Here is a 26,710-nt window from a genome sequence, read left to right on the forward strand (position 1 = left end):
TAATCCCAGTACTTGGGAGGCTGAGACAGGTGGATCAGAGGTTCACGGACAGCCTCAGCTACTTGGTGAGACCCTCTGCAATTTAGTGAGACCCTGTTTCAAAATAAAGAATAAAAAATAAGGCTGGGGGTAAAGCTCAGAGATAGAATGTCCCTGGGTTTAATCTCTAGTACTGCCCCTCCCCCAAAAAACCCATATAAGGGAGAATGTGCATAGGTTATGCATGAATCATACACCATTTTATATAAAGGACTTGAGCATCCATGGATTTCAATGTCTGCTGGAGTCTTGGAACCAATCCCAACGGATGACTGTATATATAACATACCAGGGAGGAATAAGTATTTTTAATATAAGTAATTATTTTAAGATTTTTCTTCAACCTATAGGAGGTAGAAGAAAATGATGTTTTACATATGATACTGATTATTTGAACATGATGAACTATGTCTTCATTAGGAAAAAGGAAGCATATTAATTCTCCCTCTGGGAAACATGAGCATACGAACAAGACCAATGATGTAAAAATGCAACACAGAATGGAGAACAAGATGACACATGATGCTCTCCAATTTTTTTCAAAGAATATATTGCTTCATTTTAACTTCACTGTGTGTGGGTATAACTTCCTTGTAAAATAGAACCATACTTCCTCTTCTTTACTTTGAAGGAAACAGGTTGAGAACACACCTGGCCTGAAGAAGGGAAAAGAGATGAAGTCTGCAGCCAGACACAGCAATGAAATATTTTAGAACCCACAAGAGGGACAGCTACTGCACTGCAGCTGCAGACACCTGTGTGGGCAAGACATTTTCAAGTATTTGATAATGGATGTAAAATTTGCACATACAGAAGAAAATCCTCACAAAGTTACTAATTTATAGGCAACAGGATACCCTTATATTGTTTTTGTGTGTGATCAATGACATACATTCATTTATTTGGAAGGTAACTGAGCTAATGAAGTACATTTATGATTAGACACGAGAATGCAAAAAAAGGGAATTCATAAGTACTTTATTCCCTCAGGAACTTCTATTTCAAAATAAAAAATAAAAAGGCCTAGGGGTATAGCTCAGAGGTAGAATCCCCTTGGGTTCAACGCCCAGTAAAACACACACACACACACACACACACACACACACACACACACACACACACACACGGTTATGGAACATTCCCATGAAGGCCTTGCATTAGGTACTAGAAATAGAAGAGGTGTAAAGAGTAAGATATAGCCCCTTGTCCTTGAGCAGTTCCCATCACAGAGTAAGAGCCTTGAAACCCAAGGAAAAAGACTACCATCTATAATAAGAAGCAAACCTGTCATTGTGGCTTCAAAAAACATTACTCTAAGAAAGTCAGAAAAGAGAAATATAGACATATAACACACAATTTAATAAAAAGCTCTTGCTGGGGACAACAAGACAACTTTAGAATTGCAGGCCGTGCCCTCTGTGGAGTGGGCCAATGGACTGAGCCTTCCCTTAGTGCCAGCACCGAGCCAAACACATTACCCACATCTGCTCCTGGGTCTATGCTTCTTTTGACTTAAGAAAAGACTAGACTGCCAGATAATAAGTGGCTTCCTTTATATATGTGAATTTACTTCATCAAGTGTTATGCTTATTTTATTTACTTTATCAAATTTTATGTTTACATAAATACATCTGAGATAAAGAACATGATATTAAAGACCTACTATTAACAAATATTTATGATGCAGCTTTTTTTTTTGAAAAGAAAATAAGGCTATAGAAAGGAAAGCTACAAAATTAAAAATGCTACAACAAAGAAAAATATTTAGATATCCATGTGTTCACTTACTCACCAACCCAACCAATGCTGATTATTGTTATATGCCAGATACCACACATGTGGAACATACCTTTGATTTATGTGGTTGATGAATAATCTTCAGTTTATCTGGAAAAGAAAAAGCAGGTTGTCTCTTTATACAGAATATTAGTCCTTGCCTTATAACCAGATCCACTTAAGAATCTGTTGTACAGTAAAAGAAAAGTTACTTTTGCAAATCATAAAATTAAAGATGAAATTATGGGGAAGCCAGGCATGGTGACATACACTTGGAATCCCAGTATTTGGGAGGCAGACAGGAAGAGTGCAGGTTCACAGCCAGCCTCAGCTGCTTTAGTGAGACCGTCTCAAAATAATAATAATAATAATAATAATAATAATAATAATAATAATGATAATAATAAGGCTAGGGGTGTAGCTCGGAGGTAGAATGCCTCTAGGTTCAATCCTCAGTGTTAGATGAAACAAAATAATAAATAAATAAAATAAGTACAGGGAACTAGGGGATGTAGCTCAGTGGTAGGGTACTTACCTTGCCTGTGAGACACCCTGAGTTCCATCCCCAGCATGGAAACACACACAGACATGCACACACAGATAAAGGTACAAAGATACTTTAAAGCTCTGGCCCTTGAACACAATAACTATGTATGGTGTCAAAACCCAAAATCAACTCAGCACATGTTTTTAGATCTGAAAACAAGAAAATCACACTAATCCTTTTTTTTAAATATAATTTTAAGCAAATTAAGTTAAAAATACATATATAATAGTTATATGTGATACCTAATTAGTATATATGTTACAGATATCAAGCCAGACATTAACAAAAACAGTTTAAAAATTTTATTAAGCTCGAAGCCGGGCGTGGTGGCGCACACTTGTAATCCCTGCACTTGGGAGGCTGAAACAGGAGGATCACACAGGTTCAAAGCCAGCCTCAGCTACTTAGTGAGGCACTCGGTAACTTAGTGAGACCCTGTTTCCAAAAATAGGTCTGGGAGTATAGCCCGGAGGTAGAAAGCCTCTGGGTGCCACCCCCAGTACCACCAAAAAAAAAAAAAAAAAAAATTTATTAAGCTCTCAGAATAAATACAGTGATAGGAGGTATCAGGCTGAAAAAGTGTCACCACTCAGGAAATCCTAACTACTTAGAATCACTGGTCATTTGAGTAAAGCTGTTAATTGCCAAAATAATACCAATTTTTGATTCTTGGAAAATACTGCAAAGGCTTATCCATCTAGTTTGCTTTCTTCAAACCCAGCTTCATCCTTAATCTGTTTACACTGAAGTCAGGCCACAAAGTGCTTTTGCAATAGGCAATTTCTCCACACCTGAGTAAAGTTCTAATGCTGCGATAATACTGTAGGCATAGCCATTCAACAAGTCTAAATTCAAAACCTTTTTAATTCTCCACTCGGTTTTATTTAGCCACTTGGTGACTGTATTATCATTTTATCTAAATAAACTTTCAACCTTCAATAGAATTTATTCTTATTAATCATGCTGTAACAAAAAATGCCAACAGTGATATAAAATAAAAGAATCTATTTTTTTTTAAAAAAGACCTAAGTTTAGCCCAGCATGATGGCACATGCCTATAACCCTAGTACCTGAGAGGTTGAGACAGGAGGATTGCAGGCTCAAGAACAGCCTTCACAATTTAGTAAGACCCATTTCAAAATAAAAAAAATAAAATAGCACTGGGGGTATAGCTAAGGTTCATTCCCTAGTAAAGACTTCAATTTGACAACATTGACATAATACAGAAAAATAGGCACCTATCATGCAGTTAAGAACTCTAAATTATGAATTATTTAAAAGAGTCAAAAACTGTAATTTTTAACACAAGTATCCTAGGACTGTAACTACTATAATTCTATATTCGTAAGAAATAAAAATAAATCTAACCTAAGTAAAATATTCACAATAAGAATGTATATATGCCACAGATGCTAAAAATAAACTCATAATGGACATAAGAAAATAACTGTGACTTTTGGATTATCTATTATTCTGAGTTACCTATTACACTCCTTTTCCCACCTAAAATCGGTATCAGTTTATTATTTGAGACAAGTTAGAGAAGCCAACAGTAATTTTTTTAATAAAAGAAACTTAGTCTGTTTTAATCAACCTGCAAAACTGTAGTTTGACCTTATAAATATTAATCATGTTCTATATATTTTGCTAATACGCTTTTACATTTCAGAAAACCTAGAATAAAAAAATCTATGCTTTGAACACAAAATTTTTGCCAAATTTTTCTCTCTAATAGAAATTGGCAAGACCCAATAAGAGGGTAAGGAAGAAAAAATGACAGCCTAGACAGAGGTACATGTGAAAGTCCTTTTTTCTGTTGAATCATCTCCCTCACTTGTTTTGACTTCTTAAAAAAAAGAAGGAAGGAAAGAAGGAAGAAAGAAAGCTTATTATTAACAAAAACAACATCTGTGGACATTGTTTTCTGAGTGCAAATTTCTTGAGAAAGGGAACCTTATAAACAAAATATATGTATGGGGCATTTAACTAGTTGGCACATACCCAGTTTAATTCCACACAGCCTTATGAAACAGACGGATTAGCCACTGTTCTCTACCTCAGTCAACAAGCACACCATCTAGGCAATAAGGATTCAAAATTAAGTAGCATGAGTGGTTAAATGGATAATAGATGAAGATGACAAATAAATGGGAGGAGGGGCTCTGAAATCTCAGACAGTGGGTGGCTGGGACAGACAGCTCTTTGCTCAAGGGCGCAGAGACTGTAACCAGCCACACTGAAATCTGACTCTGCTTCCTTCCCACTCCCCACCCATGGCAGTGTTCTCACAGGCTATGCAGGAATTCCTGGATGACAACAGTTAAAAAGTAACCCTCCAGAGCCTTTCCTTGTCAATACAAAGCTGCTGACTATTAAGGAGCATAACAAAGACAAAGAGCTCCCTGAAGTCTATCAAAACACTGCTGGTTCTATAATTTCTTCCCAGACAAATGTATTCCTTTTTTTCTACCAATTCACCTGAATATATAGAAATTTTAGGATGAAAGGTGTTAATGAGATGAAGTAATCTAAAAGGTACATTATCCACTACAATGATGCTTAGCTACTCACAATATTCTGATGCTTCCATTATTTAAAATTTAGCTTTTGAAATAACTTACATGGAGCACAAGTTTGCATATAGATACACCATACATCATGCAAAAATGGGAACCATATGTAAGCACGCTAATTTGAAATGGCATCAGCAGGTTGATTCAGGTTTAAGGCTACATTTCAAAGCATTATACTTCAAAAGCCACAATTGAGAAGTTTCATATTTACCCTAATCATGCTTTTCATTCCTTTCTCTTATTCAATACTGAGTATGTAAATTCTTTAGGTCCAATAAATCAAAGCACTTTCCACTCAATGCCTTCAACTTCTGCTTGGCTACCCCTCATGACCTCACAATTAGTCTTTGGATATTAAAATGCAGACTCACGGAAAAGACTGTGATTTCAAAGGCTTGTAGGTCACAGGTTGCCCTATCAAATGGGAACAGAATGAAAAGCCACTCCAAAAAATGATCTAAGGTAATAAAAAATTCATACTTTAAAAATGTCTGCACCAATTAATAGAAATATTTATTAGGTGCAACATAACTTTCAAGTAATGTCTCAAATTCAAGTTTGCTGGGTACCACCTTTATAGTGGATAATGATATCCAGCGTCTGGCCTTATTACTATATTTTAAAATCTCCAATTACAATGCATAAAATTACTATATAAGATGCTAAAAGTATTGGCAGTTAAAATGTTAAATAATCTTCTTTAAATTCCCAGCTGTCAGTCATGTTTCCTTTTCTGATTACCTGGCAAAGAAACTCATTTTTGAAACAGTTTTGCCAAACATGCTGTTCCTCACAAATGCGCCATTTCCCTACACAATCACAACTGACTTCAACAGTATACTAGGATTCCAAACATTCAAACTGGTTTTTACTTACTGAGTAAATGAACTCTTGAAACCAAATCCAATTTATGTAAAAAAAAAAAAAAAAAAACTAGTGTAAAATTGTATTAATATGCATTTTAGAAGAGTAAGAAATATTGTTTACCATATTTATAATTTCTGAATGGTGGTGGCAGGCTCATCCTCAAAGGGACATCTACAAGAGAAAGATTATTTTTAATACAAAGTATTTGAATAAAAGATAGTCTTTTGGTTCTATTCTTCTGCATCCACTGGCTGAGTTACAAATGAATTTAACATGGCATCAGCACAAAAGGGCCAGTGCAACAGTGGAACAGCCAGCAGGACAGTGAGCAATTATTAACTAATAACCTGGTACACTATGAAAAGAATTAGTACTTTATTAAATATAGCAGCATCTGCACTTGAAACCTGTAATATACATCTGTGAGACATTATTTATATTCTACATAGTTGTTGTTTAGCATATGAATCCAAAAGCCCCCTGAGGATCCTTGGCCATAGTGGGAACCAATGACCTAGAACCATCTTATTATTTTTATCAAAATTCAGATAACCTATAAAATAAGTCCTCTAAACAAGGACAGAGCAAATATACTTTAAAATTATATTCTTAATACTGTATGTTTTAATTCATATTATCTGATGATACAACCCGTACAAAAGAAATTTAGTAACATACTAAAATCATATATGCATACATTCCTTGGCCCAGACCATTTCACCTCAAGAAATTTATCACAGAGATATGCTTTGCACACCACGTGTGTGCATATGAAATGACATGCATACAAGGTTACCACTGCAGCATTGCTTGCGAGCAAATGTTTAGAAAAATCCAATGCCCTTCAATGAGGCGGTTGTTAAATAAATTATAATATACAGAAACAATGAAATATTTTTCAACCATAAAAAAGAAGAAAATTCTCTATTAATATAAATATTCAAAATATGTCAAGTTCAAAACATGTCAAGGGTAAAGAGGTATAAGGAGAAAATTATTTTTAGTAAGCCACCTTTTGAGCAAAAAGGGGATAATATAAGAAAAAAAGGTTTGTATTTGCTTGTACTTACATAGGTGCAGGGGCCTGGTGCACTGATAAAGAACAGAAGAGGAAAGAATTTCTACTGTATTGCTTTTAGGTTCTGGTCTTAAAACCACAAAAATGTGCCGGGTGTGGTGGCGCACGCTTGTAATCCCTGTGCATGGGAGACAAGACAGCAGGATCGCACAGGTTTGAAGCCAGCCCCGCTGGCTTTAAGAGACCCTGTTTCCAAATAAAAATATAAAAAATAAGTGTTTGGGGTGTAGCCCGGAGGTAGAAGGGTTTCCAGGAACCCCAGTACCACCAAAACAAAACAAAAAAACCCACAAAAATGTGCTAGTTATTAAAGAAACTGAACAAACAAAACCTACCCATCAGAATTAGGAAAGATATTTTTAAGTGCATTTGCCTTTTAGAGGTTAAATACATACCCACAATTAAAATACAACGCACTCCCTTATATTACAAGCATTTAAAGCAGTTACCAAAAGGAGTCCCCACTCCTGAGAGCTCATGTTGCAGTGGTGACTCTTGCAGCAAGGGTGTGTCTGCACCAGGCTGAGGTCCTTAAGAGTATAGTTCTCACCCTGACTGGACATTAGAAGCACCCAGCCCAGCATGCCTGGATCAGACTCACAGCAGCCTGCTCCTAAGGAAAAACTGTTAGGGTGGTACAGCAAAACCGCTCCGGTGTAAGATATAGGCACAGGTTCTTGTTCTGAGCTATTTTAGAAAGAGAATAGCCAAATTCTTCTGCTGTTAACTTAAGTAATTTTATTATTACAAAGGTAGATAAATATGACAGAACTTATAAAGCACTACACCAGAGGGGTGCAGTGGAGTAACTTGAAAATAAGTTACTGGAGTTTTGGATACAGAACAGTTTTTACAAAGAATTTTATCCTGTATATCTGCTTAACCAACCATTTTCCTGACCCAACTAGATCTGCCCCATCTCCAGGGCAAGTCTTTTGATGTGGGGATTCACTATCTTACATCCTATCTGACCAAAAGTCTTCTTCCTATAGGAATAAACTCAAATCTTTAAGACCCAAAATGTGTTATTTTGATAATCCCTGGTGATCGGAAGTTAGGTATCTCTTGAAGGCTTGTGCCCTCCTCCCACATCCTAGCCTGCCTGCCAGAATGCCAGGAGTTACTTATCTTAAAAATGCAAAGGCTCAAGTCCCCCCCACCTTGGGAGGCGGAGACAGGAGGATCACGCAGGTTTGAAGCCAGCCTCACAGGCTTAAGGACCTGTTTCCAAATAAAAATATAAAAACAGGTCTGGGAGTGTAGCCCGGAGGAACTCCAGTACAACCACCAAAAATAAATAAATAAATAAATAAATAAATAAATAAATAAATAAATAAATAAATAAATGCAAAGACCCTGGGCTACCTCTATGCTCTTGCTAATCACCCTTAGTTCCAGGAACTCTGCAAGGTTCCTTCCCTGAGTGCCTAAGCTCTATTTTAAAATTAATGCCAAAGCATTTGAAGTCAATACATTTTAAAAATTAGTATCAAAGATGTTTCCCAAGACTGGCACAGATAATGCAACTCTTCTCTCTCCAATAGCAAAGAGAGTCTTCACAGAAATAGAAGAACCAACTGTACAGTCATATGAAACTACAAAAGCCTCCAAATAACCAAGGCAATTTTGAGCAAAAAGAACAAATCATACTCCCTGATTTCAAAATAAACTACAAAGCTACAGGAATCCAAACAGCTTGGTACTGGCATAAAAAAACAAATATGTAAACCAGTGGAACAAAACAGAAAGCCTAGAAATAAATCCATACACTTAGAACTGTTTTTTTGGTAAAAGTGCCAAAAACACATGCTGGGGAAAGGATAATCTCTTCAATAAATGGTGCTGAAAAAAACTGGACATCCACCTGCAGAAGATATTTAAACATAAAACAAATCCATCCTGAAGTGACTTTAAGCTAGATGTGTTCACATGGGCCCAGACAGGCAACAATATTCCCAGACCCAAGTCGGCGTGCCACATACAGCCCAATTACGTTAAAAGACAAGGACTTGAGCAAGAAAGACATCTTTATTAAAAAACAAAGTTATTTCTGAGTTGCAGGCCACAGGCACCACCATTATGTGTAGCTGACACTATCCAGACCTCCCCAGGGCTCTGTGATTCAGTTTCTTGTAAAATGGCCATCCTGAGCGCGACATTAACAAACCATTTGTTTCCTGCCATCTATATGCAAGAATGCAGGTTACTTATGAAGGCTGTGTTTGTGTTCATTCTGTGTTCCTTGACATTACTGCTGTGCTTTGGGCTTTAGCAAATCTCTATCTTCTAGGCCTAACACACCTCTCTGATACAGAGTTAACGCTGCTACAACAGATAAGGAAAGCAGATGAAGCAAGAGGGAGCTGTAGATCTGAAAGCCTGTACCCCACCAAAAGGGGCTTCTGTCTTTCCAGTTCTGATTGGACATGATGCTACAAGCACACAGGCCCTAGGTGGGCTCCACTAACTATTTCAATGGAAACGCTCAAAGTCTGGGGATTTAAAACACTGTTGGCCAAAGGAAACGTCTGAGTGCATTACCTGTCTGCCAGACACCAATCTGAAAGCTCTCACTTACGCTTCCCAGGGCACAGACTCTGCATTTTATCCATCTTGCTCCTTAGTCTCTTAGTCAGCATTCTCGCCACTGTGACCCAGAATACTGCACACACAAAAACTGCAGACAGAAAGTTTATTTGCTCAAAGATCTGGAGATCTCAATCGATTCGCTGGAGTCCATTTTACCCTGGCTGCCAAGCAGGAGCTGGGGCAACAGGTGCTTAGGGCATGATGGCAGGGAACAGAAAGAGCAAAAGGTCAGGGAGAGGGTCAGAGTTACATGCTGCTGCTGGATGGGGCCAGTGCAAGCACACTGTACTCAGCCACACCCTAAGAAACACACCTCCGCACAGATGTCTCCAGAGCAAGAGGTCCAAGAACATTTTATTTTCTAACCGTAACACTCTCTTAAGAGTCACTGGCCAAGCTGGGTGTGGTGGCTCATGCTTGTAATTCTAGTGCCTGGGAGGCTGAGACAGGAGGACAACAGGTTTGAGGAAGCAGTGAGACCCTCAGCAAGCTGGTGAGACCCTGTTTCAAAACAAAAAATTAAAGGATCTGGGGTACAGGTCAGAGGTAGAATGACCCTGTGTTCAATCTCCAGTATATAAAGAGAGAATATATGAACATGAATTATGGGCTAAAGATAGGCATACTGGCACATTCCTGTAATCCCAGGACTGGAGAGTCTGAGACAGACAGGTTCATTGCCAACCTCAGCTGTTTCTAAATAAAAAAATAAAGAGGGCTAGGGATGTAGCTCAGTTCAATCCTCAGTACTATAAAAAAAAGAAAAGAAAAGAATATGGGCCAAAGAAAAGGATTCATCAAACATCAGAAAGAAGAATGAAATCTATTCAATGCACTACTACTGGTATTTCCTGAACTGGGCAATGAAAAGCCTGGAGGAAAGATGTGAGGTAAAAAACAGGTGGCTCCATGAAGACTATCATTTAGAGACCTCAGAGAGAAGGGACAGTGACCCAGGCCCGAGAAAGCACCTCTTCTCTTTCTTCCTTTAGATCTCAGCTCTAGTGTCGCCCACTCTGACAGCCCAACCCAAAGGAGGGGTCTTCTCTGATACTGCTGCCTTCGTGAGATTTTTTTTTAGTTATAGCTTTGTCTGTTTACCTATTGCTGTGTCTATTCTCTACTAATTCAGTCTTTTCAAAACCTCAGACAGCATCCAACACACACCAGAACAAATACTGGTTCCATGAGGGCATGGGCCCCAGCTTGCTTTGTTCATTGTGCTGTCAGTGCCACTAATAGTTGCCCATGGTATGCAGCAAAAAACACTCGTAAACAAATAAATATAACTCAGTGGAGAGCAGCGAGGCCCCGAGGTCTGGTCAGCCCAAGCTGTCCAGGACTGGGACAAGAAGCACGCAAGGCAAGCCCAGGGCTTCCTGTCACGCGGGAGGAGTAAGGAAGTGCTCATCATACACATACACACACACGCACATGGTATATATCCAAGGGTGGCCCGAGGCACAGGGACACAGGAGCCCACTGGAGGAGCTCCCAATGGTCAAATTTGAGCAAATTAATAAGATTAAAATAAGTACAACCTTGCTGGGCATGGTGGTACATGCTTGTAATCCCAGCATTTGAGAGACTGGGACAAGAGGATCTGGATTCACAGACAGCCTCAGCTACTACTTAGTGAGGCCCTTTGCAACTAACTCAGTGAGACCCTGTTTCCAAATAAAGAATAAAAAATAGGGCTAGGGCGTAGCTCAGAGGTAGAAAGTATTAAGAATAAATAAATAAAAACAAACAAATAAAATCTCACATGCAGAAGAATTCCATATAAATTATGGAGGGGTTCCACCCTAAAGGGAGGGAAATATGACTCTCCACTCTTTAACTGTGTACTGTGCATATGACTTGCTTCTGAAGAGTTTGGTACAAAAAGGGAGGGGAAAAAGGAGTAACTTTACAGTGGCAAAAGCTAACACAACCTCAGCCAGGTGTTAGAGTAAACACAGACGACCCTAAGCCGTGTGGAGAGTACAGACTCTCAATGTGACATGAGGCAAGTGAGAAAGACATCAAACAAACCCAAAGAGGAGCATCCTATAGTACAATGACCAGCACGCCTCAGAGCTGTCAAAATCCTCAGCAACAAGGAGTCTGAGCAACTGTGACAGCCAGCTTGAGACATCAACCAAATGCAATGTGAGATCCTGGATGGGACCCTGGAACAGAAAAAGGACAGAGGTAGAAACTAAGAAAATCCGGAAAATCTAAGGACTTTAGTTAATGATAATGTATCAGTATTTGCTCATTAATCATAACAAATGCAGCATACTAATGTACAATATGTGGGAAAGTGTACTGGGTGCCCAGGGGCATTCTACCTCTGAGTTACACCCCTTGCCCTTTTTTTTATTATTTTGAAACAGGGTCTTGCTGAGTTACCGCAGGTCTCACTAAGGTGCTGAGGCTGGCTTCAAACCTGTGATCCTCCTGTCTCAGCCTCCCAAGTACAGAGATTACATGTATGCCCAGGTATATACAATGCTAATAACAGAGGAAACTGGGAGGATACAAGATATGAAGAAATACATAAAGATAAAAAGGAAATCCTTCTAACTATTCTAGCACATCCCCCCATGGAACAGACACTTTACAAAGTAATATACCACCAGAGGTAACAGCATATGAAGAAGGGATCCTGAGCTAGAAGGCCAAGCAAACCTCTGCTCTCTTCTTTTCGCAAGTGAAATGCTTTACATTCAGAAGTAAGATTTGAAGGATTACAGAGCACTGAAATGCTTCTAAGTCAAAGAATAATTAAAATGTCTTATATATTAGCTAGGTAATGGTTGGCATACTATCCTGGATCTGGAAAAGTAGTCATCTATACAAGGTAATATATTATGGTACCTCTGCATTAAAACCAGCTGATTAACATCTATTTCCCTTTTATCACAGTGTTTATTATATTTATTATACTTTCATTTATTATACTTATATACTTATTATCCTGTTTGTTCCTATTTATAAGTGTACACATTTATATTTATACAATTACATGTTTTAATAACATGCTTTAGCACAGCGATTCTCAATGGAGAGTAAATCAAATTTCACCACTGCTTCTTGGTTGTAGGGCGAAAGCAGACAATTATGACAAGTAAGTAGGTCAAGTCATAGATGGCCAAGAGTGACTATGATAAGCAAAGAACAGTGAGAAAGCAGGAAGGCACTGAAAACACCCAAGGATCGCTCATCACAGCGACCATTCTGTCTCTGGGCAAAATTCACTGGGCCAGGATGTCAAACCAGCTGTCTAGTGTTCCAAACACAAGAGCAAGATGAGAAAATTTCAAAGACTCTTTTGACATCACAGTGTCTTCTGACTTATCTTAGAGCTCTACTTCAAGCAGGTGAGGCACTTTGGTGCAGAGTTTAGGAGCAAATGTTTTATAACTGAACCACCTGGGATGGTTTGCAGCTTGGCTTTTTATTAGCTGTAACCGCACAGTCAAGGTTTTCATCCTCTCTGTCCTGCAGTTTCTTCATCTATAAAATGGGGATAACTCCAGTCCTACTCTACCAGAATGTTGAGAGGATGGGAAGAGATAACCTAGGGAAAATTCTTGGCACAGTATCTGATAAACAAAAATGATAGTTATTACTATTCCTACTTCAAAAAATCCTCACTGTCAAATTATGTGGTCTTTATATGTACATAATTCATAAGATATGTGACCTAAAACCTTTCAGAGTTCCATAGGATCTTATATCGGATGATTAAAAAAAAAGGCTTGGGCACAGAGCCCACAGATCAAAAGAGTCCGTACCCAAAAACTCACCTTTTATATCAGTTGAATCCACCTCTCCATATGCATGATTGAAGCAAGCAGTGTGACTAAGTTAAGTCCCACTAAGTTAGGCAGTGACTACGAAAAGCAAGAACAGTGAAAAAAGCAGTACAGCATCAAAAATGCCCAAGGATCACTCGTCACAATGACAACTCCTATCTCTGGGTGCTAACATGCTGTCACTGACTCATGAAAGACAGAGCAGGTAGGCTCAGCACCTGGCTGTGATGGGTACCACGACCATTGGGAAGCCCTCCGGAAGCATTCAGTGGTACCTAGAAAAAAGAACATGGTGTCCTGTGGAGACATGACTTCTCCTGCCCTTGTAGCAGCTTGGAAATTACATGTTCTTCTCTTGAAACCTGACTACCACAATAATGCATGCATATCTATGCTTACAGTTGCACAATTCATAATTGCCAAACTATGGAACCAGCAGAGATGTCCACCAACAGATGAATGGATTACAAATTGTGGGATATATACACAATGGAATTCTACTCAGCCATAAAGAAGAAAATTATGTCATTTGCAGGAAAAGGGATGGAACTGGGGAATATTATGCTAAGTGATATTAGTCAGTCACAAAAAGTACAAGGTCAGATGTTTTTCCTCATACGTGGAAGCTAGGGAGAAATTGGGACACGGGGGGAATCCCAGACAGAGGTGAGGGAAGGGACTTGATGGAGATGGAGAGGGGAGGAAGATGTGAAGAGGGAAACACCTCAATAGCCAAGACATAAACTTATGAAAGCCAATTGCTGTGTAGAGCTTTGGAGAGGGGGAGGGAGAGGGAGAGGGAGTGGGCTGGGAACTGGGGGAGGGCTCAATGAGTGCTGGTGCATGTAGGCCTCAATCATCCTGATGTATGATTACAATGCACCAATTTTTAAAAAAGGAAACAAAAACTAGCTTGAAAACAAAATTACAAGTTCTTCTCAAGGACTCCAAGAGGAACCTATTCTGCCTGCACAAGAAAGAACATCACAGCACTTGCTGTACTGACACCACGAAACACTGGAGCCCTTATTGCACATAAGATTATAAAATGAAAATGTAGGAATTTGTTTTTAGTTCAAAACCTGAATATGCTTTGGGTGACGACCTCTGAAAACAGAGTACTCTGTACCTGACACTGGGAGAGCAGAACGTGCCACCCCAAACTATGCCTCTTTGGCACAGACTGTTTGGAACTACAGGCTATTAAAAGATGATGCAGAAAAGCTCTCTGCCCTTCCTCTACTTACCTCAAAGTAGGACACAGCTCTTCAAAGACAAAGTATATGCCACCGGAAGAAAGAAGGCTAACCATTACAAATATTAACCCTTATTAGTCTGTAGGTGGCACTAGAAAGCTTTACAAACTAACTTTTACCTATTCCCTCCCCACAAGCTGCCAACCCCAAGAACCCAAAGTCCTTTCCATTTGCTGGGTTTCTTCTCTAAAAACTTAATTGTTCTTTATAAAAAGATTCTGTGTAAGCTGGAATTCAAAGATTTCTCTTTGAGAGTACTCATTCCTGAGCATCTCCCAAAGTAGTACATAGGAAATATATGTTAATAAATTTATGCTTGCTGGGAATGGTGGCGCACGCTTGTAATCCCAGGATTGGGGAGGCTGAGACAGGAAGATTGTGGTTCATGGACAGCCTCAGCTACTTAGGGAGGCCCTCCACAATTTAGTGAGACCCTGTTTCAAAATAAAGAATAAAAAATAGGGCAGGGGGTGTAGCTTAGAGGTTGAATGCCCCTGGGTTCCATCCCCAGACTGGCAAAAAAAAAAAAAAAAAGAAAAGAAAAGAAAAACAGAAGGAAGGAAGGTTATGCTTGTTTTTCTCTAGTTAATCTGTCTTTTGTTAAATGAGTCTCTTCCAACTAAAACTTGAAGTTTGAGAAAAAGTGTTTTCTTCCCCTATAAAATTATCTCTTAGTACCAACTGTCAATTTCCTATTAACAGAGTAATAAGAAATGTACACTATATGTAAGCATAATAAATAATTATGTCCTTTTATGAATTCATTATATAATAACTACAATTTAGACTTCTTACAGAACCCGTCTATTTACTCTCCTGTCTAAAGGGGCCCAATGAACTGGGGCAAGGAAAAAGATGTACTTGGAATGCCAGCAAAGAGAATGGCAGGCTACTGTGCCAAAACCCGTCTCAGCATAAGTGTCAAGCTCCTTTGTCCTTAGGTAGGGGGAGAGGAGGAAGGATTAGGTCAGGAAAACACTGATAAGCAGACTCTGCATGCCACTCCCACGGTATGAAATGATTTAGTTAGCTTTTCTGTCTCTGTAACCAAAATACCTGAAAAGCACAACTTAGAGGAAGAAAGATTTACTGGACCACTGTATGTATGTATGTATGTATGTATGTATGTATGTATGTATGTATGTATGTATTTATTTATTTTGGTGGTACTGAGGGTAGAACCCAAGGGCTTTTTTACCTCTGGGCTATACTCCCAGACCTATTTTATACTTTATTTGGAAACAGGATCTCACTAAGTTGTTGAGAGCCTCACTAAGTAGCTGAGGCTGGCTTTGAACCTGTGCGATCCTCCTGTCTCAGCCTCCCAAGCACTGGGATTACAAGCATGAGCCACCACACCTGGCTTGGATCACGGTTTTAGAGGTGTCAACATTTTCAGTCTCTAGTTTCTCAACTTCAGAGAAGAAATCTTTTGGTGTCAAGACGTTTGGGCTTGGAGGAGGAAAACTCGCTTTCATCTCAGAGTGGCTAGAAAGACCAAGTTGAGGAGACCAGGGACAGATATAGTCCCCAAACCTGCGCCCAGTGATCCACCTCCTCTAGCCACTGATCCTGGCTGCACTTTTACCACATGAGCTTTCCTGGGGGACATTTAAAATACAAATCCAAACCACAGAACAGGACACTGTGAAACCTGGTGGCTGATACATACTAACCACAAGGTTGTGATGCCCCTTAAGTCTTGAAAATATCTTAGTTGAACCAGGTATGGTGGCATACACAAGAGGATCACAGGTTCCAGACCAACCTTAGCAACACAGTGAGAATCTCAGAAACTTGGTGAGACTCTGTTTCTAAAATAAAAAATAAAAAGGGCTGGGGGTGTGGCTTGGAGGTACAATGGCCCTGGTTTTCAAAACAAATTTAAAATACCTTAGTTGCTCCTACCTTGGTGTCTTCCTAACCCAAGAAAATTTAAGGCAAATCAGTCAGTCAATCCTAGAATGTGAGAGGCCCTGGGTTCCATCCCCAGCATGGAAAAGTAAATAAGTAAGTAAAGTAGGTATGTAAAGTAGGTAATCTATACATATATTTCACATACACAAATAAAAATCTTTATTCTCAATAATACTAATAATGGAATTAGACCTTCTCAAAGAAATGGCTGGCCCCAGACCTGAGGCAGAGAATGAATACGATAAGCCTGGAATATCCTATCATGCCAAAAAGTAAAGAAGCACTTGAAGAACAATGAGGACACGGCAAGGACACAGGAGATCGAAGGGGTGCCCAATGATAAGGAATAACTATAATCCTTTAAGTAAGAATCCCGCTAGGGGTGGTGACCCACACCTGCAATCCCAGCACTTGGGAGGCCAAAACAGGAGGATTGCAGGTTCAAGGATAGCCAGAGCAAGTACTGAGACTCTCATCAACCTAGTAAGACCCTGTTTCAAAATAAAAATAAAAATAGGGCTGCCATTGTTGCTCAGGAGTAGAAAGCCCCTGGGTTCAATCCCAAGTACCAAAAAACAACAAAATAAAAACTAAAAAGGACTAGATTAGTATTTTCCAAAGTCCATTTGTAATTTCAAAAGATTACTATTAACCTTTTTAGCCAACTGCTTTTTCAATACATTAATAAAACAAAATGCCTCCAACATCTCATACCTTGCTTTAGAAATAGTATAAACTCCTTTACAGTTTGGTCCAAATTAACTCTGTGATACACCACAGGCTTGAAGTTGCGGTGCTCAAATGAACGAATGAGGCGAACTGTAATGGTCACTTCTTCAGGAGCCATGTGAAGCAATTCCTGTGGCGAGAGACAAGAGAACAATCTAAATCCACACATGACTAGTGCGTGCCCCCACCAGCTCTGGCGTCTTGTCTGTGCTATATGGCAGCTGACAGAGTTCCCAAGTGGAAGCCAGCTTCCAGGACACCCAGAAGGGTTGTGTCCACCCCCACTGTGATCCTGGACAGCTGTCACTGCCACAGATATTATGACCTCCAGAAAACCAACAAGGCACAAAAGATAGAGGTGACAGAAAGGTGTGTACACCTACATACATGGAGAACAGGATGGCCAAACATAGATACGTGGCAGAGATGGCTCTGGGGTTCCTGTGCCAACAGGCTCCTTGACTGGCTCTGAGACTAAGTACATTTATATTAGAGTATCAACAGGCAGCATTTTAGTCCCATACATGCTGCCAGATGTCAAGATCAATTTATATTTATATCATGGTGCCACCCATCTTTCATAGTATTGAAGCTCAATATGTATATTTCATTCTAAAACCATGTACTAGTCATATGTACCAAGTGTTAATGTTATCTCATTTAATTTTATCATCAAACCCTAAGGTACTTCATTTTTTGGGTGTTTTTTTTTTGCGGGTCTGGGGATGGAACCCAGAGGCATTTGACCTCCAAGCTATTCCCCCTGCCCAATTATTTATTATTTATTTTGAAACAGGGTCTCACTGAGTTGCAGAGGGCCTCACTAAGTAGCTGAGGCTCTCCGCGAACCGCGATCCTCTGGTCTCAGCCTCCCGAATGCAGGGATTACAAGCGTGTGCCACCACGCCCAGCAAGGTACTTCATTTTAAAGATGAAGAAATAGATTACATAAATTGCCCAAGGTCATAAGGCTGTTAATAATGAAGCCAGGATTCAAGAATCAATTTAATCCCAAGTCCATTTTTTTCTAATACCTCTTTTCAAGAAGTCACCCCAAATTTTATCTTAAAAAAAAAAGAAAATCATCCAGGCATGATGGCACACACCTGTAATCCTACTAGTACTTGGAAGACTGAGACAGAAAGATTGCAGGCTCAAGGACAGCCTCAGGAAGTAGAGAGACTCATCGACTTAGCAAGACCCTGTTTCAAAATGAAAATAAAATAGGGCTGGGGGTGTAGAATGCCCCTGTGTTCAATCCCCAGTGCTCCCCCCAAACACACACACAATATCCCCAAAGTTGCCACTGTTTTAAAGACACAAGTATGGTATAGTCTACTTCAAATTTTGCATGTCACTTTCAACCATAACATACAGTAAGAGTCATCTTTGGTATCTTCAGAGAATTAATGTCCTCCCTCCATGGATACCAAAATGTGAGGATGCACAAGTCCCTTATAAAAGCAACCGCATAGTAGTCAGGCATGGTGGTGCACGCTTGTAATCCCTGCGCTTGGGAGGCAGAGACAGGAGGATGGCGCAGGTTTGAAGCCAGCCACGCTGGCTTAAGAGACCCTGTTTCAAAAAAAAAAAAAAGTATAAAAATAGGCCTGGAAGTGTAGCCTGGAGGTAGAAGGGTTTCCAGGAACCCCAGTACCACCAAAAACAAAACCAAAAACACATGGTATTTGCACATATCCTATTCTATATTTATTTTGGGGGTAGTTCGGTGCGGGGGGGGGGACCCAGGTGTTTTTTTCTACCTCTGGGCTATACTCCCAGACCTATTTTATATTTTATTTGGAAACAGGGTTTCACTAAGTTGCTGAGAGCCTCACTAAGTAGCTGAGGCTGGCTTTGAACCTGTACGATCCTCCTGTCTCAGCCTCCCAAGTGCTGGGATTACAAGCGTGGGCCACCAAGCCCGGCTTCCTACTCTATACTTTAAACTATCTCTAGGTTATTTATACTACCTAACATGATATAAATGCTATGTAAAAAGCTGTTGCTCTGGATTGTTTAGGCAATAATGAAATAGGAAAAAAGTCTACATAGCCATTCGTCATGGCACATACTTGTAATCCCAGCTACTTGTGAGACTGAGGCAGGACGACTACAAGTTCAATTTGAAGCTAGCTTTGGTAATTTAGTAAGATTCTCTGTCAAAATAAAATAAAAAGGAATGGGATATAGCATTTTTCTAGCATTTGCAAGGCCGTGGGTTTAATCCCCAGTATGAGAGAGAGAAAGGAAGGGGAAAGGAGAGGGAGAGGGGTGAAGAGTGAGAAAGTAACTACATGTTTAGTACAAATGCACTTTTTTGTGTGTGATACTAAGGATTGTACCCAGGGGCATTCCACCTCTGAGTTACAACCCTAACCCTTTTTTAAATTTTTTGTTTTTAAACAGGGTCTTGTTAGGTTGCTGAGAGCCTCACTATATTGCTGAGTCTGTCCTGGAACCTGTGATCCTCCAGTCTCAGCTTCCCAAGTACTGGCATTACTGGCATGCACTACCATACCCAGCTCAAATGCAGTCTTTTTTTTCCCCAAGTATTTTATATTTGCAGTTGGTTGAACCCATGGATGCAGAACTCATACACATAGAGGGTTAACTCTATTAGGATATAATACCTGTAATATTAATACACATAAAGAGTAGGGAAATTCAAAATAACAATGAGATTTATCACTCATCAAATGACAAACTGAAGACATATGGTGTCAGCAACATATAGAACAATAAGAGAATCTAGTCATTGAAGGTGGGCATCCAAATGGGTACTACTCTTGTTGGCAATTTGACAATATTTAGAAAAAGTGAAAATACACATACCCTTCAACCCAGCAATTTCATTCATAAGCAGGTATCCTAAGGGTTTCTCTCATGTACACTCACAACCAATAATAGAGCATAATTTAGTTATTACAAAAACTAGAAGAAACAATGGGCAATCTGCAGAGAAATGTATAAGTAAATGATGACATTCTCATATAATGAAATATTACAAGCAGTAAAAATGAACAGACTAAGCCGGGCATGGTGGCACATGCTTGTAATCCCAGCATTTGGGAGGCTGAGACTGGAGGATTACAGTTCTCGGACAGCCTCAGCTACTTAGCGAGGCCCTTCGCAATTCAGTGAAACCCTGTTTCAAAAATAGTAAGACTAGCCGGGCGTGGTGGCGCATGCTTGTAATCCCCGCGCTTGGGAGGCAGAGACAGGAGGATTGTGCAGGCTCGAAGCCAGCCGCACATGCTGCCTTAGGAGACCCTGTTTCCAAATAAAAATGTAAAAATAGGTCTGGGAGTGTAGCCCAGAGGTAGAAGGGCTTCCAGGAACCCCGGTACCACCAAAAAAAAAAAAAAAAAAAAAAAAAAAAAAAATAGTAAGACTAAAAAATAGGGCTGGGGTATAGTTCAGAGATACAATGTCCCTGGGTTCCATCCCCAGGACCACACACACAAAAAAAATGAACAGACTAGAAATGCCTTAAATAAGATGTTAGGCATAGGGATAGGATATTATTCTTTTTTTTTTTTTTTTTTTTTTTGGTGCTGGGGAAGGAACCCAGAGGCTTTCTACCTCTGGGCTATACTCCCAGACCTTTTTTATATTTTATTTGGAAACAGGGTCTCACTAAGTTGCTGAAAGCCTAAGTAGCTGAGGCTGGCTTCAAACCCGTGCGATCCTCCTGTCTCAGCCTCTCAAGCGCAGGGATTACAAGCGTGCACCACCACGCCCGGCGGATATTATTCTTTACGCCCTTTTACATGTTCAAAATATTTCATAACATTCACAACCAAGCAACATTAACTTAACCTGAAAAGTCTTTCTGAACCATAAAATGTGTATACAACTATTTTACTTTGTTTGAGACTATATAGCCCATGTGTATGAAAAGTAAAGGATCCAGTTGTTCGAATGCATTAAACTAATTTGTAATTTTTTTCTTTTTATGTGGTACTAGGGATGGAACCCAAGGGCATTCAACCTCTGAGTGACACCTCCAGCCCTATTTCTTATTATTTATTTTGAAACAGGGTCTCACCCACTGAGTTGCAAAGGACCTCACTAAGTAGCTGAGGCTGTCTGCGAACCGTAATCTTCTGGTCTCAGCCTCCCTAATGCTGGGATTACAAGCGTGCACCATCACATCCAGCTTACTAATTTGTAATTATAATTAGTATATTATTTATAATTGAAATATCTGAAAATAGATTTTCCCTAAAATAGGTGAGGATTTACCTTATAATCTTATCTAGTGTTTAATAAGTTTAAGAAATCTTTTGATAATTCCAATACTAGTTATTACACTATTCCTTAAGAACTCTGGTTACAGTGCTTCTCAGAAAATCTGGTCCTAGAATCTTCCAATGGCAGTTCAGCAAACATTTATAAAATTAAAATTTAAGATATATTGGGGTACTTAATGAAGAGCAGATCCTGAGAATGAGATACTGTATAATAAAAGCCTTCTGAGCTGGGCATGGTGGCGCATGGCTGTAATCCCAGTACTTGGGAAGCTGAGGCAGGAGAATCACATGTTTGAAGCCAACCACCTATTTTAGAAGCCATGACAACAGGTTTGTTAAAGCTATGTCTACTTCTCCCTCCTCTCATCCCCCAAAAGACAACCAAAAAACTCTCCAAAACATACTTGCACACTTACACACCCACATGCATCCGGAAGCCTGGAACACATTCTAAGGACCCAGAGAGCTTAGAGCCACGCCAATTTAACTTGACTATCAACTCTACCTCTAATCTGCAACTAACTAAAATATGAGAATCCTCTAGAAAGGTGTCTGATGAATTTAAGAAATTAACATATGTTAAACATTCTAAGACAGGGCCTAACACATAAGAGGATCTCAAAAATAATAGCTACTTTCATCATTATTTTCTACTTGAAAAAAAAAGTAGATTTACGCTATAAGCTCATATAAGCAGCAGATAAAGACAGTAGGTACCCAGTGGGTGCCATGGCACAGGCCTGTAATCCCATTACCTGGAAAGCTGAGGTAGGGAAATCACCAAGTTGGAGGTCAGACTAGGCAACTTATGGGAATCCCGTCTCAAAAGAAAAAAGGTAATAAATAAACAAGTTCAAATTCAGGATCATACAAAACTGATTTTTTGTTGTTGTTCTTGTTTTTTGGTGAGTCTAGGGATGGAACCCAGGGGCATTCTACCTCCAAACTACACCCCCAGCCCTATTTTTGATTTGTTACTTTGAAACAGGTTCTCACTGAGTTGCAAAGGGCCTCACTAAGTAGCTGAGGCTGGCTGCAAACCTCGATCCTACTGTCTCAACCTCCCAAATGCTGGCTCACAAAACTGTTTTATAATGGTAGGTTTGCTTTAATCATTTAATTAAAAAAGATATCTAAATGCTATAGTGAAAGGGTCGAAGTTTTCAATTAAAACTCCAAATTCTTTTTTTTTTTTTTTTTTTTTTTGTGGATCTGGGGATGGAACCCAGGGGCATTCTACCTCCGAGCTACAGCACCTGCCCTATTTTTTTATTTTTTGTTTTGAAACCAGATCTCACTGAGTTGCAGAGGGCCTCATTAAGTAGCTGAGGCTGTCCGGGAACTGCGATCCTCCAGTCTCAGCTTCCCGAATGCTGGGATTACAAGCATGTGCCACCACACCCGGTTCCAAATTCTTAAAACTTCCTTTTTTCTTCTTTCATTCCTTTTCTTCCTTTTTTTCTTTTGTGGTATTAGGGATGAACCCAGGGGCATTCTATCTCTGCCTCTGAGTTACACCCCCAGCCCTATTTTTTATTTCTTTATTTTGAAACAAGGTCTGACTAAGTTGTGAAGACCTAAGTAGCTGAGGCTATCTGCAAACGCTGATCCTACTGTCTCAGCCTCCCAAGTACTGGGATTACAAGAGTGCGCCACCATGCCCGGCTCAATTAAAACCTCTTTTTATTGACCTCCTTATTGGCCAAAAATAGGTAGTTTTGGTCAATAACATATTATCATCTCCCTCAGAATTTGTTTCAATTTTAACTCAGTAACTAAACAATAGCTACTATCAGAAGGAAATGATGACTAAATTTGTCTTAAGAATGGTGAGAAGTACAACTTGTTAGCTTAGGAAGTCATCTTAGAAAGCTATTAATATGTATAATAAAATCTGATATTTTCCCTTGAAGGTTTGAACTATTTTTAAAAATTAATCTGATAAGTATAAAAGATATTCCTCAAATGAAGGGACAGAGAAACCAACAATAAGTTTAGAAATAAAAAGATAAAGGAATGTAACCGGGTGTGATGGCGCACACTTGTAATCACCACACTTGGGAGGCGGAGACAGGAGGATAGCGCAGGTTCAAAGCCAGCCTTGCTGGCTTAAGATACCGTTTCCAAATAAAATAATATATAAAAATAGGTCTGGGAGTGTAGCCCGGAGGTAGAACGGCTTCTTCCAGGAACCCCAGTACCACCACCAAAAAAAAAAAAAAAAGGATTAAAGAATGTAAAAGATGATTTAAATAAATGAACAAACTATTTTCTTAACTATGAAGGTTTAAAACTATAAAGAAAAAGAAATTTCCCCAAACTAATCTATGAATTGAATAAAATTTCAATCAAAATATAAAAGAATTATCTAGGGAACTTGACCCAAATATTTCTAAAATTCTTTTGGATGACTTTGTGGGCTTTGCCATCAAAGTCACAAAAGAAGGAAAAAGAAAGACTGGCAGCACACATTATCAAAACATATTACAGGCTGGGGATATAGCTCAGTGGTAGAGAGCTTGCCCAGCATATGCAAAATCCTAGGTTCTATCCCCAGCACCATGAAAACAAGGCACAATAATAAAGCAACAGTCATACATGAATGAGTTCATATAATCTTCATAATTTCATAAACTCCATAATGAAGATGTTAATTGAAAATCAAGTAACAGTAGCATAAACAGTGATAGTGGAGAAGCAACAGACAGGCAAATCAGTAGAACCTAACAGAAAACTCAGAAATGGACCCAAGATTACAGAGAATTGAGCATAAAAGTAACATTTCAAATTGTACCTGAAAGAACGCCTAAATAAACCCTCTAACTTCACTTGCTTGATTGATTCTGGCTTTAAAAATCACTAGTTTTTAAGGTCTCACAGTAGGTAACGTATTATTAGTAGCTGACACCTCTGATGTGTGGGTTATAATGATCCATGTAGGTAACTTTTCAGGGACTTGAAGGCAATTTACTGACTCCACCTGGGCCTGTGCAGGTAGGTGTCTGCTGCTGACTGAACCAGCGGGAAGCTTGCCACCTCTGCCTTCATACTGTCTTCTTTCTCCTTTGCCTCTGCCTCTGGTTCAAGGTGTTTCTGCTCAACTCTGCATGTAGACATGTTAGTCACTTGAAGAATCTTTGTCCAGAATTGGTAGCTGTGTAGCTGATTTATGTTAAAAACTTCCCTAACCTGTTATCCACCCTTAATGCTGAAGATGCCAAGATAAAAGTAAGATATTTTTAAGCTTCACAGAGGCATCGTGTTCTAACAATTGCAAATCCCTAGGTTTCACAGTATCAGGTTTTAGACCACTGGAACAAAGCCTAGAAGGTCTCCAGGCATCAATCCTTTCATGTTGAAGCCCTCCTTCCTTGCCCCTTGCTTACAGAGAACAGAAGCTTGAAATTTATCCTGAGGTAAGCCAGCAAGTAAAATGATAGAATGACTGGTATTTGCTTTAAAATGCCCTGACAGTGGAAAAGTGTTTATCTAGCATGTGTAAGGCCCTGGGTTCAATCCCTAGCACCAAGAAAAAAAAAAAATGTATGGTAAAACAGTAACTGTTAAAGCTAGCATATATAAAACTTCATTCTACCATTATATATATGGATATGCTCGAAACTAATCATAACACAAATACTGTTAGAGAAGTACACAAAGATGTACATTCATGGAAGATTTTCTTTCACTGAATGTATTTCTAATAGTTAACATAATTAGAATCCATCTCAATGTCTATCAATGGAGAATTAGCTAAGTGAACTGTGTCACACTATAAAACGAAATGCTCTGCTCATCTGAGCAAGTGATGTGCTTCTTGGACACTGCTGTGGTCTGGATGTGGTTTTAGTGTGCCCCCAGGTGTTCATGTGCTGAAAGCTTGGTCCTCAGTGTGGCGATTTGGAGAGGTGGTGGGACCTTTAAAGGTGGAGTTCAGGCTCAATGGTAGAGGTCATGCTTGGCATGTATGAGGACTTAAGTCCAATCCCCAGCACCATGTGATATACTACTGAGAAATAGTAGATACACCTAAAAAGGCTTCAGCAGTCTTAGGTAACAGAAGTAGGTCACAGGTCCAGAAGTCTCTACTTGTCTAAGATGACACACAGGGCTTTCTACACTCAGCTCCTCCTCGACTCTCAGATGAGATTAGTCACTCTCAGAATTCACTTTTCACATATCCCAATGTTGCCAAACCTGTGCCACACCTTTCCACTCTAGCATTTCAACAAAACCCTCCACCCTCACCCTCCTTGCCTACCAACAGAGCCATCCTTCACCTCTTGATCCAGGGACCATCTTCTGCAGGAGACCTTCAAAGTCAACTCTTCCTCCCCCAAGGTTGAGCTATGGGTTCCTCTGTCTGCCCCCACAGTGACGTCACCTGCTTATGGGGTCTAGCCTGTGGGCTCCTGGAATAAAAGAGCACTGCTTCATTTATTTTTCTACACCCAGCCATTTGAAATAGCAAAAGCACATCACACACTTCATACATACTTGCAGAATTGATAGGCAGCCAAAGGGTGAGAAAAGCCTGAATTCTCCCTTTTCTGTAAGACACTGGCATACAATCCTGCACTGAGGACATGATGGCTGGAGCACAGCTCAGTGGTGGGGTGCTTGTGTAACAGGTGTGAGGCCCTGGGTTTCATCACCAGCGTAAGGCAGAGAAAGAGAACAGCAACTCAGTTCTCTTCAAGATTGTATATAGGTTCAATTTTAGTGGGATATGGGTCTATTTTGGTACATTTCATATGACCTAGGGTGGGGCTTTGAAACGTAAGAGTGCCTAGGGCTTAGGAAGGTCTTTATAAACTCCCTGCCTAAAAAAAAACCTGTTCTGGCTGGTACCTCACCCAGCCAGTGATATGGGACAATAAAAAAAGACCCATATCAAAAACAAAACAAAACTCTTACAAATAAATAAACAATATAAACACATAATCCAAGTAGAAACTCCCTTCATGGAGCACCCAGTTCTCCAGCCCCTATCACTGCATCAATGCAGCTTGGCAAAGCTCTTCCTGGTCTTTACTGGGAATTAAGGGCCAATTTCTGGCCCAGGCTCCAGCTTGGGAGTCTGAGCCTACAGCTGAGACAAGCCTTCAGTCTACAGTTCTCTGATCCCATAGTAGAAATTCAGAAGCCACGGAAAGCCATGTCAAGCTGTCCCCAGGCTCCCTAGCCTTCCCACTACTGTCCTTCCCAAGCTGGCTCCTCCCCATGGCAGAGTTCCATAAATCAAAGAGGCTGGCTCCTAAGGTGAAAAGCCCAGCAGGA

The 26,710-nt window shown here is 39.7% G+C and overlaps 1 protein-coding gene across 1 annotated transcript in view; it reads right to left on the reverse strand.

The window, feature by feature from the left end:
• Positions 1-25,750, reverse strand: part of LOC308258931 (UPF0538 protein C2orf76 homolog) — a gene marked incomplete at its 3' end in the record, with an annotated part of 42,591 nt that extends 16,841 nt beyond the window's left edge. Inside the window, exons 1-4 of the mRNA XM_080689561.1 lie at positions 25,711-25,750; positions 17,160-17,304; positions 5,923-5,973; positions 1,889-1,926 (exon numbers count right to left, since the gene is read on the reverse strand). Coding sequence (XP_080545687.1) covers positions 1,889-1,926; positions 5,923-5,973; positions 17,160-17,292 — 222 coding nt within the window. The 5' untranslated portion in view covers positions 17,293-17,304; positions 25,711-25,750. The remainder of the gene's footprint in view (positions 1-1,888; positions 1,927-5,922; positions 5,974-17,159; positions 17,305-25,710) is intronic.
• Positions 25,751-26,710: the final 960 nt, after the last annotated feature.

Source organism: Muscardinus avellanarius (assembly GCF_963383645.1).
Source record: "Muscardinus avellanarius genome assembly, chromosome: 2".
In the NCBI taxonomy this organism is placed as follows: Eukaryota; Metazoa; Chordata; class Mammalia; order Rodentia; family Gliridae; genus Muscardinus; species Muscardinus avellanarius.